The 20,095-nt window shown below is 37.1% G+C and overlaps 1 protein-coding gene across 1 annotated transcript; it reads left to right on the forward strand.

Moving 5' to 3' along the window:
* The first annotated feature begins 1,351 nt into the window (after positions 1-1,351).
* Positions 1,352-19,743, forward strand: LOC133735470 (methylmalonate-semialdehyde dehydrogenase [acylating], mitochondrial-like). Its single transcript, XM_062162875.1, has 20 exons — positions 1,352-1,467; positions 2,434-3,007; positions 4,980-5,074; positions 5,239-5,310; positions 5,398-5,559; positions 5,648-5,726; positions 5,806-5,960; positions 6,784-6,847; positions 9,066-9,145; positions 9,455-9,520; positions 16,547-16,597; positions 16,706-16,857; positions 16,988-17,078; positions 17,470-17,550; positions 18,624-18,701; positions 18,826-18,861; positions 18,954-18,997; positions 19,082-19,160; positions 19,294-19,384; positions 19,526-19,743. Exons 2-20 carry the CDS (start codon positions 2,452-2,454, stop codon positions 19,624-19,626), a joined length of 2,133 nt encoding a protein of 710 aa, XP_062018859.1. The 5' UTR covers positions 1,352-1,467; positions 2,434-2,451; the 3' UTR covers positions 19,627-19,743.
* Positions 19,744-20,095: the final 352 nt, after the last annotated feature.

The following is a 20,095-nucleotide window of genomic DNA, read 5'->3' on the forward strand; positions in this document are numbered from 1 at the left end:
CACCTTTGTTGCTTATTTTATGTGGAAAGTTTGGAGGAGCAGGTGTATAATAATGTGTTGCCGGCCCCTCCGGCCCCTGAAACAATCGTCCATGGGCAATTACAGACTATCTAAACATCAGGTCTCTTTGGGATAGTCACAGTAAATAAGCTGGAATTGGTGTGGTTGGACTGCTGAAGGGGGCTTTTCGTGCTAGTTCATCGGTGCAGTGTTTTACAAATTCTGCTATTGAAGCGCCCTTGTTCAGGGCATCAGATTTGCTTCCACTTTAAACAGAAAACATGAATTTCTGACATTGGCTTCCAACATATGGTAAATGGAATTGACTAGAGAAGTGGTGGCTTTCATGAAGCCTAGACTTTAAGGGCCTCAATGAGCAAGTTTGGACTAGTCTCTAGTCTTGTCGAATAGGAAAAGCTTCGGAAAAATACAAGATGTTGTTGGAGATACAAGAACCATAAAGTTAATATGTGATCTCATTTAACTGAGTTATAGCTGAAAATAGATATAGGAACCCTCATGGTGTGTTTTTAGAAAAGCCTGGTATCTTATTGATCACTTTTGAAAGTTTGGTATTTTTATGTCCGGTTCAAGTTAGTAAATATTATTTTAGCCAAAAAAAAAAATACAATCTCAATTTTTAATCATGCGTACGACACGTGATATAATTTAACGGAGCGTAACGAAATTTGGTCGTAGGGAGCTTCATAGTGTGGTTTTAAATGTTTTACTACCTTATTAGTGGTTGCTTTTGAATGTCTGGGCACCTTTATGTCTCATATGGTTTTCTTTTATTTTTTAGGGTTATTATCACAAATGGTACCTGAACTTTTCCTCTATTTTATCGATGGTACCTGAACTTCAATTTTGATCACAACCAGTACCCGAACTTTTCGATTTCATTTTAAATCGTACTTAAGGCCACCTTCGGTTACTATTCCGGCCAAAAAACCCAAATCTAAAAAAATAAAAAACAAAAAAACAAGTTCAAGGCAAGTCTATTACAAAAAAATCATCACTATATATGATCGCAACCCTTGAAATCAACAAAAATCATCACTATGATCGCCTCCCATGCCGTTTTTAGTCGGAATAGTGACCGGAGGTGGCTCTAGGTACCATTTAAAATGAAATCGAAAAGTTCGGGTACTGGTTGTGATCAAAATTGAAGTTCAGGTACCATCAATAAAATTGAGGTATAGTTCAGGTACCATTTGTGATAATAACCCTATTTTTTATTACTTTTTTACATAAAACTCAAACAGAGAAAAAGAAATGTCAAATGCCTTGTGGTTAATCTGAGAACCTCTTCTTCTTTTTTTTTTTTTTTTTTTAACCGACAAAACACCAGAACGAAGGTCCAACTATTTCGGCAAACAAGTTTCAGAGCGACACAGAGTCGTAGCCATTTGCCGAAGAACCAAAAGCTCTGGCTTTCCCGGACTTCCGTCACCGTCTATTCTCCCGGTAAGCCTATCTTCTCTTTGATTGCGGACAAACTCAAAATATTAACAAGAAGGAATTGAATTACTCAATAATAGACGGCTAGAGTAGTATGGAATTTGATTTTTTGTTCTTCTTTTTGGATTTTGAATATCTTTCTAATGCATTTCACTTTAATTGTGGTGGACAGAGTAACATTGCTCACTTGTTCCATTTAAAAGAATGCTCTTTGGAGGTTGAAGAATCAAATTAACTTTTGCGAAACACGTAATGATGAATGCCTGAGTAGATTGCATAACATTGTTCATATTCATCTGTTTGGGATATTCTAGTCATTTATAGTTTGATTGGATATTTATACACAAGTGGAAGCACAACTATCTTAAAATGGACCTCTAATAAACTTTATGAAAGGATGATGAATGCCCGAGTACATTGCATGGTTTTTAAGTGTTCCAGGATTTTTGGTCTCACTATAAGGCTTTTAGTTCAAATCTCAACTGTTATACAATATAATTTCCAAATGGTATTGTGATTGAAGCACGAAAGCTATCGTAGCATCATTTGGTTAATACTTCTCATCAACCAATTTTAATTTGGGGAAAGCGGGTTTTCTTGTATTTTAATGAAGCATAGCATGAGTTGATGGTTGCGAACCAGCAGATTGAAAAATAGAACCTGAGTAATTTGATGATGTGTTTTTCGTTTTCTCTCGACAGGAAATTAAATATTTGTGAACATTCGTGGACATATGGTGTGGGTTTCATTTCTTAGTTAGATATCTCAGCATTACTTTTGCAGCAATCTGAGATTAAGAGCATGCATCACTACTACAGAGGTCCGACATCCGAAAATTCATAAGAAAATCTCTTTATTGTTCTTAAGGGGTCATATCACACAATGCATTATAATTCAGGAACACAACTCTAGTATCGGATATGAGTAAAATTGCGTACACGAATGATGATTTATAAGGACATTTTACTGCAGGTTTTGTCTTCCAGTAATATGAGGATGGACCTTGAGAGTTGCATGGGATTAAATGACCCACGACAGATGCTTCCACCTCCACCTGGATCTTTTGTGGATCGTGACGAACTCATTCAACATGTTGGGGACTTTGCTGTGTCACAGGGTTATGTTGTAACTATCAAGCAGTCTAAGAGGGATAGAGTAGTTATCCTTGGTTGTGACAGAGGAGGTGTTTACCGTAATAGGCAGAAACAGGTTGATGAGTCCTGTAGTGAACAGAACAAAAGGAGAAAAGCAGGATCTCGGCTGACAAATTGTCCTTTTGAAGCTGTGGGGAAAAAGGGTGATGGCTTGTGGGTACTTACTGTAAAAAATGGAACCCACAACCATGAACCCATGAAGGATATTTCTGAACATCCCTCTGCTCGTCGTTTCAACGAGAGAGAAGTTTTGATGATTAAAGAGATGACAGAATCTGGTTTAAAACCTCGCCAAATTCTAAAGAGATTAAGACAAAGCAATCCAGATCTTTTATCAACTCCGAAGCATGTTTATAATGTTAAAGCAAAGCTTCGCCAAGGAAACACTGGAGGTAGGTGACATTAAACTGGTTTCATTTTATTTAAGTATACAAAGAGTGTTTGAGTGGCTGTGATCTTCAAATCTTTTCTCACTTTCTCATATGAAAAACACTTTAGTAATTACTAAACCAGCTGGCACAAGGTCCTCCATGGTAAACAATTGGGTGTAATAGATGGGTTACAGGTTACACTGTTGGTTAATATCATAGGGGTTGTATATGATCTGATCAAGTTATTTTCATGCTATACATTTTTTTTTTTTTTGGGATTATGTATGGAGATAGGCTCTGATTAAAACTTCATAGATGATTTAGATGGTGGTGATTATTGTCTCAAAGGTGCTGTTTTAAATCTTGTACTATAATGGGGAAGGAGATCACATTGTTGTTAGGGAAGGGACAAAGCTATTATATGTGTGGTGTAATCACCTGGTTTTGGTAGAACTTTTGAATCTAGGGAGCAGTGATAGAATAAGGTTTTGGTATTCTTTCATTTGATCTCTTCAGAATTCAAGGATATCCCTTTTTTTTTTTTTTTGCTATTTCTTCAGATTGGACTGTTCTAATATAGAGGAGTGATATCTTATTACTTTTCAATAGTTGTAGCTTAGGTATTCATTGGACATCTTGTGTGTATGGCTTGTCAGGTTTAGTAGAATCTTGTCTCATATAAGATCAATGCTAGTTTCAGCTGTGAACTGGCTAGGACGCTCAGTCACTATGATTGTTCTATATAGGCAGGCATGCCCAATCATGGTCCCTCTCAGGATGAGTTTTTACCATTAATGTTGGATTATAGGCTATAGCTAATGTATATTTTATGAGGCCATCTGTCAAATAGTAAGATTTATTTAGAAGCGTGGATCTGCTGAGCTCATTCATCTTTAATTTCCAGTTAATGGTAGACCCTGGATTTGGTCATTCCCAAGTCAAGCAGATAGGAAAGTGGGTTCTGGTATAAGTCTAAGGATTTAATTCTTGGAATCAACTCTATGTGAAAGAGTGGAGGCAGGGCCGGTCCTAGCCCAAGGCAGACAAGGCAACTGCCTTAGGCCTCACTTGGGTGAAGGTCTCACTTTGAAACAAGTTTTTGTACTTTATACTATTTAAAGCCCAACAAAAATTGAATACAACTTCTAAATTACCCAACATATTATCAAGTCATTTGAACTTATTTAGATCTTGTAGAACTAGGCCTCGTACCTTTGCGTCAATTTTTTTCTCTCTTTCTACTACAAACTTTCTTGTATATTTTGTACTTGTCTATCTTTAGCTAATGCAGCTAATGCATACTCGATTTGTTTGAACTTAAGTAGTTAACTAATTGAAATTAGGCTCCATTTATAGGTTATGTTATTCTTATTTTCATAGTAGAGACCCAAAATTCTTGTACCAAATACTTTGTTTGTAAAGTAGCAAGAATATGCTAAAAATACAGAAAAATAAAAAACAGGTTATGATTTTCGCCTTAGGCCTCACTTACCATTGGGACGGCCCTGAGTGGAGGTTGGGACTCTTCTAGATTCCCAAGTCTCCTTGTATGTTGCTTTGGCCAACCAACTTTAACTTTGTTTCTATATAATAGAACTTGCTGCGTAAGCATATTGGTAATTGGTATGCCCCTTATTTCTTATGCTCTCTTTTATTTGACTTTTTATTCAAGTACTCCTCATTTTCTGATGACTAAGTTCTAGTGATGTTGAGCCAATGAGCAAGTTCTGCATGTCTTTTATTTTTCAGCAAATAAGCTTAGTTTTATTATCTCAGAAACTTCTAACTATAACTACAAGTAGTAGACATGGATTACTCATTTGCACTCATCATTGCATTTTCCTAGTAATAAGTTCTTGCAATTCTAACCACAAGTTCTCGTTATAGTTCTGTGAATATATCACAAGTTTTTAGTTTCTTTTCTGCATAAGATACAAAAAGAAAAGAAATGAATCAGGTTCCTTACAGTTGATGATGACATGTTGTGCTGCAGTTAGAAACTTCAAGTCTTTGAGTCCACAGAAATCATTGGGAAGGAACGATTACTCTGTGGTCATCGAGCCATCTTGGAGGCAGCGCAACCCCCCGGTAAGCTAGATGTTATTGAATGCAGTGCAACTCAACATAAGTTCCTTATGTTGGAAATACTTGGTGATACCTGCAAATAAATAAATAAATTAGGTTATCAGCTTTATATCTCCCTTCATTGTCTGTTATCTTATTTTACACTGCAAATCTGTGATGTATGACAGAGAGTTCCCAATCTCATTGGAGGTAGATTTGTTGATTCACAGTCATTTGCCTCCATTGATGTTTTAAACCCTGTAAGTTCAGAAAGAATAAAATTTTCTATTCATTTTGTCAATGTCGAGTTAATTTTTTTGTTTGGGTACATGTTTCTGTTGTTGTAGGCAACACAGCAAGTTGCTTCTCAAGTACCTTTAACAACAAATGAGGAGTTCAAAGCTGCAGTATTTTCAGCAAAACGTGCCTTTCCATTGTGGCGATGTACACCTATTACTACTCGTCAGCGTATTATGTTCAAGTTCCAAGAGCTTATACGCAGAGACATTGTAAATTTTTAATTTATTACTTACATAAGGCAAATTAATGTGTTATAGTTAGAATATTCCTATTAATGGAAAGTAATACAATTTCTAGGATAAGATTGCTATGACCATTACAAGTGAACATGGCAAAGCATTGAAGGATGCATATGATGATGTCTCACGTGGGCTAGGTTGGTATTTAGATTTTGATAAGCTTTCCATTCTCCGTTGGTTATGGCTACCCAATAATTCTTTGATTTCCTTCCAAAGAGGTGGTCGAACATGCTTGTGGACTTGCAACTCTGCAGATGGGAGATTTTATTTCCAATGTATCAAATGGAATTGATAGCTACAGCATTAGGGAGCCACTTGGTGTTTGTGCTGGGATTTGCCCTTTTGATTTTCCAGCCATGATTCCCTTATGGGTAAGCTCGCTATACTTCAATACTTCAGTTTGCTGTTTCTTCACTGTTTGATTCTACAATATTGTTTTGAGTGTGCTTTATGAGGTGATTAATTAGAAATAGATAAATAGTATAGCATTTTCACACAAGGTTTTTTAGCCTTTTAAATGAGACAACAAGTCGTGCTTGATCTGATTAGCCAACATGTGTAAAAAGAAAATATGGTGGTGCTTTTCAGTCAAGAAAAAATTAATAACTGTACTGGATGTGTTTAAAGTATACATAATATATTACTGCAAAAGCTTAGAAGTAGAAAATCTTCTATGGTGCTCGAAACAGTTCATTTTACTGATATTGGTTGAAAATGTCATTACTTAAGCCACCCCCTTGATCTCATCTCCTGATTCTGTAGGGTAAGCTTGACTAGGATGCCATAATTTATGTCATGTTCCTAGATTTGGGATAGTATGTCACTTCGCCGGTATAGTATAAGCTACTTGTCCTTAAACAGAAAGAGATGAAGGAATACAAAGATACAGAAATCCACAACCTTATTAAGTGCAACCATTATGATCTTGCAAAATACAGAGACAGTTGTATAGGCTTTTGATCAAGAAACACGTTCAATATGCAAACTGATAGTTGCGACTGTGTATAAGACTTTGGGTTAATGTCAACTTGCCATAAATTTTGTTAATATAAGCTGCTTTTCTATCAGTTACTTCCATGAAAAACCTAATGACTGTTGTGCTTGATAGGCTTTTCGTTGCAAGTTTCCAATGACGTATATGGTACTTAGTTAAAAAGGTGTTTTATTTATGTGTATTCATCTTTTTATACGCAGATGTTCACTACTGCAGTGACATGTGGTAATTCATTTATTCTAAAGCCATCAGAGATGGATCCAGGTGATTGCTAAATCCTTCCTCCTAATATATAGATCTTTTACTTCTTAAAAGTATAATGCATTAAATTTGGAGAAATTATCACAGAAGGTTTCCTGAAATCATGGCAAATTTCCATTAGGAACACGAACTCATCGTTTCACTAGAACTAGTACTGAGAACTTGTGATTCCATCTCATTTTTTCATCAGCAGACATAATTAACAACCCATAAAACCTCCTAAACTGAGGAAAACCAGAAATCTTAGTACCTTTACATAATTTACTTCATTTAAGTTCTTTGCCTTGGAGCTTATGCTGCTTATATTTTTCCGATTGGCATGTCGCTGGTGACACCAAAATGATAAATCTGTTCAGGTACAAGTATGATAGATAGCGATGAGTTCAGGTACCTTTTGTGATAATTTCTCTTAAACTTGACATCCTTTTCATTTGAAATGCTTTTAGTTTTCATCTGTATAATGTGGGCTGGTCTGTTCAGTTATCCTATTGCTCTGAAGCATATTACTGTTGAATTTTTGTTTTTGTTTTCTTTTACTAGAGATATAAAGATATGGATGTTCACTCAAACCGAGTGTCCATATTCAAAACTCACAAGGGTAAGCAAATGAAATAGTTAATATTAAAAGTGAATGCCCACCTCAACTAGTTCAAGAACTGACCTCAATCCGCCAATCTCATGGGAGACCTTATCTTGACAAAACCTCAATCTCATGGAAATCAATTTCTATTGTAGGAGACACAACATGCCATTATCTAGCCATGCATCTCTCTCTCTCCCTCTCCCTCTCTCTCTCTCTCTCTCTCTCTCTCTCTCTCTCTCTCTCTCTCTCTCTATACACACACACATAATTTATTTTTTCTTTTTCTGTGTACAACAATTGGACTAAACAAGTATGCTAAAGTTCTCTCCTCTGTTTTAGGCATTGTGTCTTTTAACCGTTATATAGCTCATTCACATTAGGTTGGGCCAAATTCCTTGTTTGGTGTGACTTAGCTAGGATATGTTTTGCACATGTTGGATTGGAAACAAGCTGTTCCAATTCTGATGTAAAAACATTGGAAGGTAATTTTCATTTCAATTCAGACCGCAAATTTCGGAATTTCACCATCCTATTCTAATTTTTTTATAATTTTTTTGAATGGTCACATTTTGTGGAGTTTTCAACTTTTCATAATTTGGAACTGTTTTAGTTGAAACATTTCCAGATTTCCTTGTCAATAACGATTGAGCTATTAAACTGAGAATAGTAGCGAAGATCTTAGATCCTGACATTTTTAAATGTTGAGATTCAAATGAAATGAAATAAACAACCAACTATAAATGCAACAAGACACCGATGAAAAATAAATGCAAGCATATATATCCCTTATAATCTAAAGATATATAATATTTCTTTACATTGGAGTATTTTGGAGTTATTGGTTGGAATGCCCTTCAGTAATTTTAGGATTTGGGATTGGAATTTACAGAAGCATTCCAATTCCTGGGCTCCTGGCATTCTTTTTTTCTTTCTCATTCTCAGATATCAGCAAATTAAGCTTTGGATTTGATTTTAGGATCTGCAAAAATAAAAAATTAGAAACCCAAACTCTGTTGATTGAAGTGAACCGGGGGGGGGGGGGGGGGGGGGGCTGGGGCGTGACTTCATATAATTAAATTGATCACATTTAAACATATTGTAACTTAAACACTTATTACTGAGTTTATGTAAAAGAAACGTGCTAGTTAAATTGGCGATGCACTATATGAACTGGCTAGTTAAACTGTGGTCAGTTTTATTGGTCCATGGGTGAACTGACTATTTCATTGCTTTTGGCCAATTTTTCTTTTATTGATAAAGTGAAACGACCGGCTTATTTCTGGTCAGTTTAGTTGGATTGACCACTCTAGTCTGGTATTAACTACATTGGAAGAAATTTTGGTTGGCTTCTTCTTATAACCTAGTTGGCCAAAATGCTAGGTGTTCTTCCAGTATCGATTTTCCTTTGATTTATACCTTGGTTATTGCATTTTGGTGATGATTGCAGGTTTGTGGGAGGCATGTTTTGACCTTCCCCTGCCCACAATCTGTTTGTGCGTGTGTGTGTAAATGTATATACATACTAAATGTGTGTGTTACTGACAACCTTTTTCTTTTTATCTTTATTTCCTTGTTTCCCGTTAACATTTATATGTTTATGCTTTAGAAAGATGTGATATATTTGGTGGTGCTTTTCAGGTGCATCTGTGATGCTTGCAGAGTTGGCAATGGAGGCTGGCTTGCCAAGTGGCGTGTTAAATATTGTTCATGGCACTAATGTAAGGTTTTCCTTTTATCAACTTTTTGTTCAGCCCATTCAACAATTTGAAATTCTACCAAATGTTTGAAGTGATATATTACTCGAACTGTCTAATAAGCCATGTAACAGTTTCAACGAATGTTGGCAAACAAATCCACTTCTATTTAGTGTACGCCACTTGCGTTGTTCACTGTCCTTGTCTTTTTCCAGAAGCTTTAACTGGAGTTCAACAGTCAACTTTTTGTGACTTATTGTTTCAATATTGCATATCAATTAACATATGGTTTTTTCTCTGTGGAAATTTAACATAATTTAAATTTTTGAGCAGGAAACTTTTGATGCTATTTGTGATGATGATGACATTAAAGCTATCTCATTTGTTGGAACAAAAGCAGTAAGTTTATCCTCAGTTGAACTACCACTACAAGTTACAGATTTATCATCTCTGTAAGAGAATTTAGGGTTTATGGATAGGCTGTACCTGTGGTAGATTTTTCAATTTTATTTTATAAATTTTGTGTTCTAGTTTGGTCGAATAGTTGTGGTAGACTCCTGTGGCTAAATATGGTGGGCTGACGACCTTATAGCTACACGAAAAGACACTCAATTGTAATCATGGCTAACAAGGTGGAGAGGTCACGACCAATAATTTATATAGCACATAATATAAGGAGTTCTCTGTGACTTGTATATGGTTTTTTTTTTCTTTCTTTTTTTCTTTTTTAATTGCTCAGGTTGTTGTTAGGGTGGAGAATTTAATGAGGTTGAGGACCATTGGTTGGATCCAGATGTTATAATGATACCAATATATTAATCTTCTATGTGATAATGATTCATAGAATAAAGAGAATATATGAAATATTTCTTGAATAAGCAAATATCTACACAAACGTCACCATGGTTAGTGAAAATTTTCTCGTATCTTAGAAATTACACTTGCCTGAGATAAATTTAGAAGATAGCAAAATACATTGTGGGTTCTTTTTCTCTTGATTTATACATCCGTTAGAACTCCAATTAAATTCAGAATATAGCAATTATACTCATCTCAATATTCCAACAATATAGTAATCATCACTGTGAAGCATTTGTACTGTCAATACTATCTCCATCATTAAAATGTTTAGGATTTTAAACTACATGTCCCGTATTAAAAAGTTAATCTGATAATGGTCATGTGGGAAGTTGGTGTAATTTATGAAAGTTTTGATTTTTATGGCGCTAGTATTAGTTTTTTTTCTTTTTCTTCCAAATTTTCATCTATGACTTTTTGAATTCATAATTACGTTTAAATTTTATTGTTCTACTCTTGTATTAAAGTCTACAACTAGGAATATCTCTTTTGTTTATGTTCTTTTTTTTAATCTTTTATTTTATTTGAAATTTCATGTTGTATATATCAAAAGCTTAATACTCCAATAATTTTCAGTGCAGTGTTACTGCACTGTAGTAGTTACTGCATTGTAGTAAAGTGGCAGTACGGGAAAAGAAAACTACTGGCCTAAATGGTTAATTTAACCCGATCGGGACTTTTCTAGAATATATTTACGTTGGCTTGTGTACGTTTATTAGACATCTATCACCTTGCTCTATATGAAGAATTGATTTTGACATGATATAGTAGTTGTCTTTGTAGTTTCTCTACTCAGTCACTTACTTTACTTTATCTCCTATTCAATATAGTTTCCTGATGTGCTATATGCATTGCATTGTAGTTCAACATTTACGTTTGTATTTCATTCGGGCTCCTTTGCTTTACTTTCCCTGGAATTCTCTACTTTCATTTCATTTGGGTCTACTTTTTCTTGTGTTTTTGGCTCATTGATACAATCTGAAAATTAGGATGTAGAATTCAAATCCAAGTCTAGAAAGGAAAGAGGTTTGCGCGCAGCTTTTCTATAAGTTCTAGGAAAGTTAGTCTTTCAAGTTCTATTAGGATTTGTATTAAAAGCTTAGTCTATTAGGGTTAGGAATCCTAATCCCATGTTGTATCAGCAGCCTCTATGCCCTATAAATAGGAGCTGTAGTCAGTTTTCTGGAAAAGAAGACAGAGAGTGCAGAAAACTGAGAGTTAAGGTGATAGAGAGATAAGAACTAGTCTGAGGGGTTTGAGGGATCTGCAATAAGTACTTGTAAACACCTAAATTCTTCATAGTGCTAGTGAATCTCTCAAGAGAGATCACGAAGTGGACGTAGGCTAAAGTTTTGGCTGAACCACTATAAAATCTGCTGTGTTGTTTCTGTTTTCAGTTCATCTATTTTCTGATTTTGCTTTAGTAAAACACAAAGATCCTAAAGGGGGGCTTACACAATAAGTGGTATCAGAGCTTAGGCTCAAGGTGTTTTGCGATGGTGAACGGCAAAGTCATTGTCGAAGCAGGGGATGTGAAACCGTCCATTAAGCCCTTTAATGGCAAGGACAACTTCACGCTTTGGCAAAGGAAGATGAAGAACATTCTGGTTCAGCAAGAGGTTGATGAGGCAATTGGAGATAAGCCTGCAACAATGACTGAAGCAGATTATACGAAGAAGAATAAGAAAGCAAAGAGCTCCATTGAGCTGCATCTTGCTGATAATGTCTTGCTTCATATTGGTGAGAATATGACTGCAAAGGAAGCATGGGAGAAGCTTGAAAGCGTCTACAGGGGTAAAACTATTAGCAGCAAGTTGCTCTTGAAGGAACAGCTCTTTGGCCTCAAGATGGAGGAAGGGGATGATCTTAATGATCACATATGCAATTTTCAGAATTGCATATCAAACTTGGAGAAGGTTGGAGCAAAGATGGATGACGAAGACACGGCTGTCATGTTACTTCATTCGCTTCCACCTTCATTCAAGCACTTCAAAACCACCATGATATTCAAAGATACTATCACACTTTCAAAAGTCTGTGAGAACTTGGAATCATATGTCAAAATGGACAAAGAAGAAGAAAGTTCTCAAGCACGGGGACTTCATGTCAGAGGCAAGGAGAGAGGAAGGTCCAGGAATAGAGGTGGTGGATTTGAAGAAAGAGGCAGGTCAAAATCCAAGGGAAAAGGCAAAGAAAAGAAGAATGGTTGCTTCGAGCAAAGATGGATGACGAAGACACGGCTGTCATGTTACTTCATTCGCTTCCACCTTCATTCAAGCACTTCAAAACCACCATGATATTCAAAGATACTATCACACTTTCAAAAGTCTGTGAGAACTTGGAATCATATGTCAAAATGGACAAAGAAGAAGAAAGTTCTCAAGCACGGGGACTTCATGTCAGAGGCAAGGAGAGAGGAAGGTCCAGGAATAGAGGTGGTGGATTTGAAGAAAGAGGCAGGTCAAAATCCAAGGGAAAAGGCAAAGAAAAGAAGAATGGTTGCTTCGAATGTGGTTCACTCGACCACTGGAAGAGGAATTGCAAACAATGGAAGGAGAAAAAGGTGCAGATGTTAGGAGAAAGCTCCAAGTCAGCCAATGTCGTTGCTGGAAATTATAGTGACGATGGAGAACTTCTCGCAGTAACAACCAGCTCCAGCGCTCTTAAATATTGGACCTTGGATACAGCCTGCACATTTCATATGTGTGCACACAGAGATTGGTACGACACATATGAAGAGAGGAACACCGGGGAAGTGTTGATGGGAGATGATTCACCTTGTAGGATTATGGGAATCGGAACACTAAAAATCAAGATGCATGATGGAATTGTCCGAACGCTGGGAAACGTCCGACATGTCCCAAAATTGAGCAGAAATCTAATTTCATTGAGCACTTTGGATAGGGCTGGATTTTGGTATAAATCTGAAAAAGGACAGCTCAAGGTAGGAAAGGGACAAATGGTCTACATGAGGAGTGTGATGCAACCAGATAACATGTATAAACTTACGGGTTCTACGGTGGTAGGTGGAGCTGCAGTTTGTACGGAGGAAGACAAGACTGAGCTTTGGCATAAACGGCTAGGGCACATAAGTCAGAGAGGGTTGCAGGAATTACACAAAAGGGATCAGCTAGAAGGTGTAATGAGCTGCAAACTTGAATTTTGCAAGTATTGCACACTCGGAAAGCAGACCAAGGTGACGTTCAATGTGGGCAGCAGTGAGAACAAATCCAAAGGAGTATTGGACTACATTCACACAGATGTTTGGGGGCCTACACCAACAAAATCAAAGGGTGGAGCCAGATATTTTGTCTCTTTCATAGATGATTTTTGGAGGAAGGTTTGGGTATATTTTATGAAAACTAAAGACCAGGTTTTCACTAAGTTCAAGGAGTGGAAAGCTGAAGTTGAAAACCAAACAGGCAGAAAAATCAAGTGTTTGAGAAGCGACAATGGAGGTGAATATAGAGATAATTAGTTCTTACAGCTGTGCAAGGATGCGGGCATCACAAGACACTTTACTGTTAAGAAGACTCCTCAACAAAACGGTGTTGCAGAAAGGATGAACAGAACTCTCATGGAGAGAGAAAGAAGCATGAGACTTCATGCGGGGTTGCCTGAAACCTTTTGGGCAGAAGCGGTTAATCATGCATGTTATTTGATTAATCGATCACCTTCTAGGGCTATTAACTTCAAGTGTGCAGAGGAGGTATGGTCTGGAAAGTCAGTTGATTATTCCAACTTGAGAGTGTTTGGTTGCAGTGCTTATGCACATATTCCCAGCGATGAAAGAACCAAACTGAAACCTAAGTCCCATGAGTGCTTGTTCATCGGCTTTGAGAAAGGGGTGAAAGGTTATAAGTTGTGGGATATAGTCAACGACAAAAGAGTGATCAGCAGGGATGTAATCTTTGATGAGAAGACTATGCCATTGAATGAGGAGGTTAATAGCAAGAAGGAGAAGATGGCTGTTGTTGAAGAAGAAGCAATCAAGATTTCATTAGCTAAACCATTGGATGAAGATTCCCAAGTTCAGGTGGAGCAAATTGAGCAAGTAGGGAATGATCAAGGAGCTATTGAAGAAACAGAGCAGCAGCAACAGTCACCAGTTAGGGCTCAGGTGGAGCAATCCCCACAGAGGGGTCGAAATTCCCCTATCCCACAAGCACCTGAGCCATTTAAAAGAAGCATAGCACTTGACAAACCTAAGAGGAATCCAAGAAAAATACAAAGGTTCGGATTCGAACAGGAAGAAGATGTGAGTCATGCTCTGAGTATAAGTCAAGGAGATCCAACTACTTATCAAGATGCCATAGAAAGTGAAGAACGGGCAGGTTGGATTGGTGCTATGACAGAAGAGATGGAATCTTTGTATAAGAATTCCGTGTGGGAGTTGGTTCCTAAACCCAAAGAAAGAAAACTTGTTGGCTGCAAGTGGGTGTTTAGGAAGAAAGAAGGAATACATGATGCTGATGCCATAAAGTATAAAGCACGTTTGGTGGCAAAAGGGTATTCGCAGAAAGAGGGAGTGGATTATGACGAAATTTTCTCTCCGGTCGTCAAACACACTTCAATTCGGTTATTGTTGTCTATAGCAGCTCAGTATGATATGGAGATTGAGCAGATGGATGTGAAAACTGCGTTTCTTCATGGGGACCTCGAAGAAGACATTTATATGTCGCAGCCGGAGGGTTTTGTTGAAACAGGAAAAGAGGATCTGGTTTGTCAGTTAAAGAAGTCTCTATATGGACTTAAGCAATCACCGAGGCAATGGTATAAGCGTTTCGACACATACATGCTGAAAATAGACTACACAAGGTGCCTATATGACTGCTGCGTTTACTACCATGTAAATAAAAATGGGGAGATTATTCTACTACTTTTGTATGTAGATGACATGCTAATTGCATGCAAGGATATGTCGAAAATTCAAGAGCTTAAGAAGAAATTGGGAGCTGAATTCGACATGAAGGATCTAGGAGCTGCACAAAAGATCCTTGGAATTGAAATAAGGCGGGATAGAAAAGCTGGTAAAATTTGGTTGTCACAAGAAAAGTACATTCTGAGGGTACTTGAACGCTTCAACATGGATGGAGCTAAGGTTGTTTCTATCCCATTAGCTGCACATTATCAGTTAAGTGCAAAGCAAAGGCCATCAAGTCAAAAAGAGATTGATGCGATGAAGGATGTTCCATATGCAAGTGCAGTAGGGTGTCTCATGTATGCGATGATTTGCACAAGACCAGATTTAGCTCAAGCATTGAGCGTCGTCTCTAAGTACATGTCAAATCCGGGTAAGCCCCACTGGGAAGCAGTGAAGTGGATTTTGAGGTATTTAAAAGGGACTAGGCAGCTTGGAATCATGTTTGAGAGGAAACAAGAAGTAGCATGCGTGGCTGGTTTTGTGGATGCAGATTATGCAGGAGACTTGGATAAAAGGAGGTCCACAACAGGTTATGTTTTTACTTGTGGAGGAGGACCTGTGAGCTGGAAATCAACTCTTCAAGCAGTCACAACTCTATCTACTACTGAGGTATAATATATGGCATTAACGGAAGCTTCAAAGGAAGCTATTTGGTTGAATGGGCTGGCAAGTGAATTTGGAATTCACCAAGAAGGAGTGGTAGTGAAGTGTGACAGTCAAAGTGCCATTCATTTGGCAAAGAATCAGGTGTTTCATGCAAGGACGAAACACATTGATGTTCGCTATCACAGGATCAGAGATTGGGTAGAATCTGGAAATATCTTTGTGGAGAAGGTTCACACAAATGACAATGCTGCAGATTGTCTTACCAAGCCCGTTGATGTAGAGAAGTTCAAGCATTGCTTGAACTTGCTCAGTGTCACAACATGTTGAGTTGTGGTGGAGCACCTCCTCACTTGAGGTGCGTTGAGGCAAGAAGAGTCTTGCCAAGGTGAGGGTTCTTGAAGGTTTGTTCGGGATTACTTCAAGAAGTTCAAGACATCCTGAAGGTTGCAGCAATCGTTTTGGTATCAACTCACCAAGGTGGAGATTGTTGTGTTTTTGGCTCATTGATACAATCTGAAAATTAGGATGTAGAATTCAAATCCAAGTCTAGAAAGGAAAGAGGTTTGCGCGCAGTTTTCTATAAGTTCTAGGAAAGTTAGTCTTTCAAGATCTATTAGGATTTGTATTAAAAGCTTAGTCTATTAGGGTTAGGAATCCTAATCCCATGTTGTATCAGCAGCCTCTATGCCCTATAAATAGGAGCTGCAGTCAGTTTTCTGGAAAAGAAGACAGAGAGTGCAGAAAACTGAGAGTTAAGGTGATAGAGAGATAAGAACTAGTCTGAGGGGTTTGAGGGATCTGCAATAAGTACTTGTAAACACCTAAATTCTTCATAGTGCTAGTGAATCTCTCAAGAGAGATCACGAAGTGGACGTAGGCTAAAGTTTTGGCTGAACCACTATAAAATCTGCTGTGTTGTTTCTGTTTTCAGTTCATCTATTTTCTGATTTTGCTTTAGTAAAACACAAAGATCCTAAAGGGGGGCTTACACAATACTTTTCGATGTATTGTAATATTCCTTTTGATATTTTGTAAAGGCAGGTGCTTACATTTATTCCCGAGCATCGGCTAAGGGGAAACGTATTCAGGTAATTCCAAGCATCTATGCAGTTCGTACTATGAGCAATGCAGTTGCACTTTTTCACCAATACAATAGTTGAAGTCAATGTAAATCGGCTGGTTATCTATTGTCTCAGTCCAATGTTGGAGCGAAAAATCATGCTATTGTCATGCCTGATGCAAGCATCGACACTACTCTGAATGCTCTAGTTGCTGCTGGCTTTGGTGCTGCAGGACAAAGCTGCACAGCACTTACAACAGTTGTTTTCATTGGAGGCATACATCTATGGTATAGCAATTTATCCCCTTTGCTTTTTTAATATTTGTATATGTATGTATAGCATGTCAGAGTTAAATTAGTCGTCAATATCAAATAGCTTGTTGTAGAGGGATTTTCTTTTGTTATGACCTTTTTCCAGGGAAGACAAACTTGTAGAGCGTGCCAAAGCACTCAAGGTTGATGCCGGATCACAAGCAGATGTAGACATTGGTCCAGTGATTAGCAAGCAGGTTGATACATGATTCATGCCTTTTACAGATGTCTTAGCATTAAACTTGTGTGTGAAGCATGGGTTGAATTGGAGAGATTCCAAGACACCTCTGGCGTGATGCCAAAGGCCGGTGTGAAGCCATTATTTTTTATTTCTCTCAGGAGTGACTCCTAGAAACCTACTGGTTGTGAAACTGGTAGTTTCTAATCCTTTCTGCATATTATTTCATTGGTTTTACAACAGTTGTCATTTATTAGTTTCAAGGAAATAATGTTATAGTTATACAAGTGAAGTAATTTATGAGTCGTCAATTTGGAGCATGATTCAGAGCTTCATGATAACTTGGACGCTTTTGTTTGCATCTAGCTAAAATCAGTTCTCAAGTATACTGTTTTCCTTGTTACTTACAGGTAAAGGAACAGATATGCAGATTGATTCAAACAGGTGTTGAAAGTGGTGCAAAACTGGTGCTTGATGGTAGAAATATCTTGGTAATTTTTGAACTACATTTTATATCTCACCATGTTAACCGATGGAATCTTACTGTGTTCGGTGTTTCCAATTGTGGAATCACAACATCAGCCAAAACACTGTGAGACTAGGACTAAGCCTGCTGGAGACTGAGGTTCTATAGTTAGAAATATACAAATAGCATAAAAAGACTTCCAAAAGGAACGATCTATCTTTATTCAAATATGATACCTAAACCTCTAATAATCATGCCCAACAAAAAGTCATCATTAACAGAGGAAAAATTATAACGACAGTGATAAAAAGAAACACTGAAATATGGTTTTAATTGCTTATTTTTTTGTTAATAGAGTAGTTGTGTGTTTCACTATGTAAGTATGGAGTCAAATCTGTTTTGCCCATTCTGTCTTCTCTAGCATACCCCCCCTGTTTGTAGTTCTTGAAAGCTCGCCCTTCAATAAGCTGAAATTCTCTCTTTGCCACTGTCCAAGCTGCCTCCATGGACTGCCACAAATGCTAGGCTGGATTGAGACAGAGTTTGTAGATATTGATATAGCTTCATGATGATTCAAAATGAAACATGGAAATATGGTGTATTGATCATTGAGAATCTGACCATGTCTTGTGGGACAAATGGAAGTCTGATCTTTGCTGGTTAAAGGCATAAGTTTGATTTTTGATGCTTTCTGATAGGTCAGCTGGAGTTGCGAAGGAAAGAAATTGTGAAAATGGAAGAAATGGAGGAACTGGTCAAAATCTATTAAATTAATAAAAAGGACGACCCATTAATAAAAGAGTGTTGCAAAACAAAATTTTTAAGTTGCAGATCACTCCAACTTGCCGCTTAGATCAACAAAGTCTAGTTTGAAGAGTAAACTTGTTAGACTTCTAAAACATGCTCCAACTCTATCTATTTTGAAAGTTCTATTTGCTTTCAGTGGTTTAGTACACAACAATCTCATTATTTTATTTGGGAATTGCATTTATATGCTGTAACAATTTCATTTACTGATTATCTATCATTTGTAAGAATTTGTTTGTTTGGTAGGACATTTTACGGTAATCTGTTCAAAATTTTGGAATATTGAAATAGGTTCCTGGATTTGAGCATGGCAACTTCATTGGTCCCACCATCTTATCCGATGTCACAGCAGAGATGGAGTGTTATAAGGTTTTTTGTCACTTTTTCTTTTTAGAAAATGGAAGATAATATCATGTCAGTTGAAGACTCAACTCTTACAATTTCATAGTCCAATGTTAATTTACAAATTACTCCTCCATCTCATGTTGTGCAGGAAGAAATCTTTGGCCCAGTTCTTCTCTGTATGGAGGTTACTACTCATATACCTGTTGTTTGATAATTGCAAAATGGTTGTTTAGCCACTTTAGAATGTATTAAAAGATTGAAATTGTTATTGCCCAGGCTGACAACATTGAAGATGCCATAAACATCGTCAACAAAAATAAGTATTTTCAAACAGAGCTCCTCTCTTGTTTCCCTCATACGGCCAGAACCTTTTAAAAATCTTATATCTTGTTGTTCTGTTGTAGATATGGCAATGGAGCTTCTATCTTTACAACGTCTGGTGTGGCTGCAAGAAAATTCCAGACTGAGATTGAAGTGGGCCAGGTAAATTGTTAAATTGTATTGATCATGTCATTGAGCTAGCCTTCATGGTCAAAAATAGGACTACTAGATCTCTAAATTGTTAAATTGTATCGATTTACCTCATCTAATTTGATATGAACTGGGTTTGGTTCAGGTTGGCATAAATATTCCCATCTCAGTTCCATTGCCCTATTCCTTGTTTACGAGCTCCCGGCCATCTTTTGCGGGTGATCTTAATTTTGATGGTAAATTAATGTCCTTGATAATGGTCAAATACTCAAATTTCTTCAGTTAATGGAGGCAATTATTTGAGGTCAGATGGGCAATTTTTCTGATTTTCCTTATTAATCATTCTGAACTTCAAGCTAGAGATATTTGAACTGCAGGCAAAGCAGGGATTCAGTTTTACACCCAGATGAAGACTGTGACTCAACAATGGAGGGATTTACCTGACAGTGATGGACAAGCCTTGCTAATGTCAACTTGACAGTGATTTACTTAATTTGTTTGTCCATATGAATTGGGGATAGTTAGTTAATGCAAACTATCGTGTTTAAGAATGATTAATTAATCAATGTATATCTTCATCCGTTAGTTTTTTTTTTTTTTTTTCTTCTTCCTAGGGAATAGATCAACTTTCTTTAGAACTCAAGAAATATTACAATCTGAAAGCAAAACATTTGAAATGAAATATGGAGGAGCATTACTCCAGTCAATTGTGCATGTGATAAAGCAACATGAGCACAAAGTATCTGCAGTCGTATTAGCTTGTCCGTAGGAATAATGAAGTAGGATTCAGAGCATTGCTTCATCATTCACTAAGAACAAGTTTATCCGTTGAGGCAAAGTTATGAATAGTGGGTAAAGGTGTGAAACATTGTTGACTCACTTTTTAATACTTGCTTTCATTTAGATCAAAGTCAGGGTTAGGGCCAAATTTTTTATTTTTTGCATTA

The sequence above is a fragment of the Rosa rugosa genome, chromosome 3, assembly GCF_958449725.1.
Source record: "Rosa rugosa chromosome 3, drRosRugo1.1, whole genome shotgun sequence".
Taxonomy (NCBI): domain Eukaryota; kingdom Viridiplantae; phylum Streptophyta; class Magnoliopsida; order Rosales; family Rosaceae; genus Rosa; species Rosa rugosa.

What these genes read in the sequence shown, in the direction of transcription:
- LOC133735470 (XM_062162875.1), top strand. Translation starts at nt 2,452, where the DNA reads ATGAGGATGGACCTTGAGAGTTGCATGGGATTAAATGACCCACGACAG. An exon ending in TGATGTCTCACGTGGGCTAG is followed by an intron (nt 5,727 to 5,805) that starts GTTGGTATTTAG and finishes TTCCTTCCAAAG; the next exon opens with AGGTGGTCGAACATGCTTGT. An exon ending in GTCCAGTGATTAGCAAGCAG is followed by an intron (nt 17,079 to 17,469) that starts GTTGATACATGA and finishes TGTTACTTACAG; the next exon opens with GTAAAGGAACAGATATGCAG.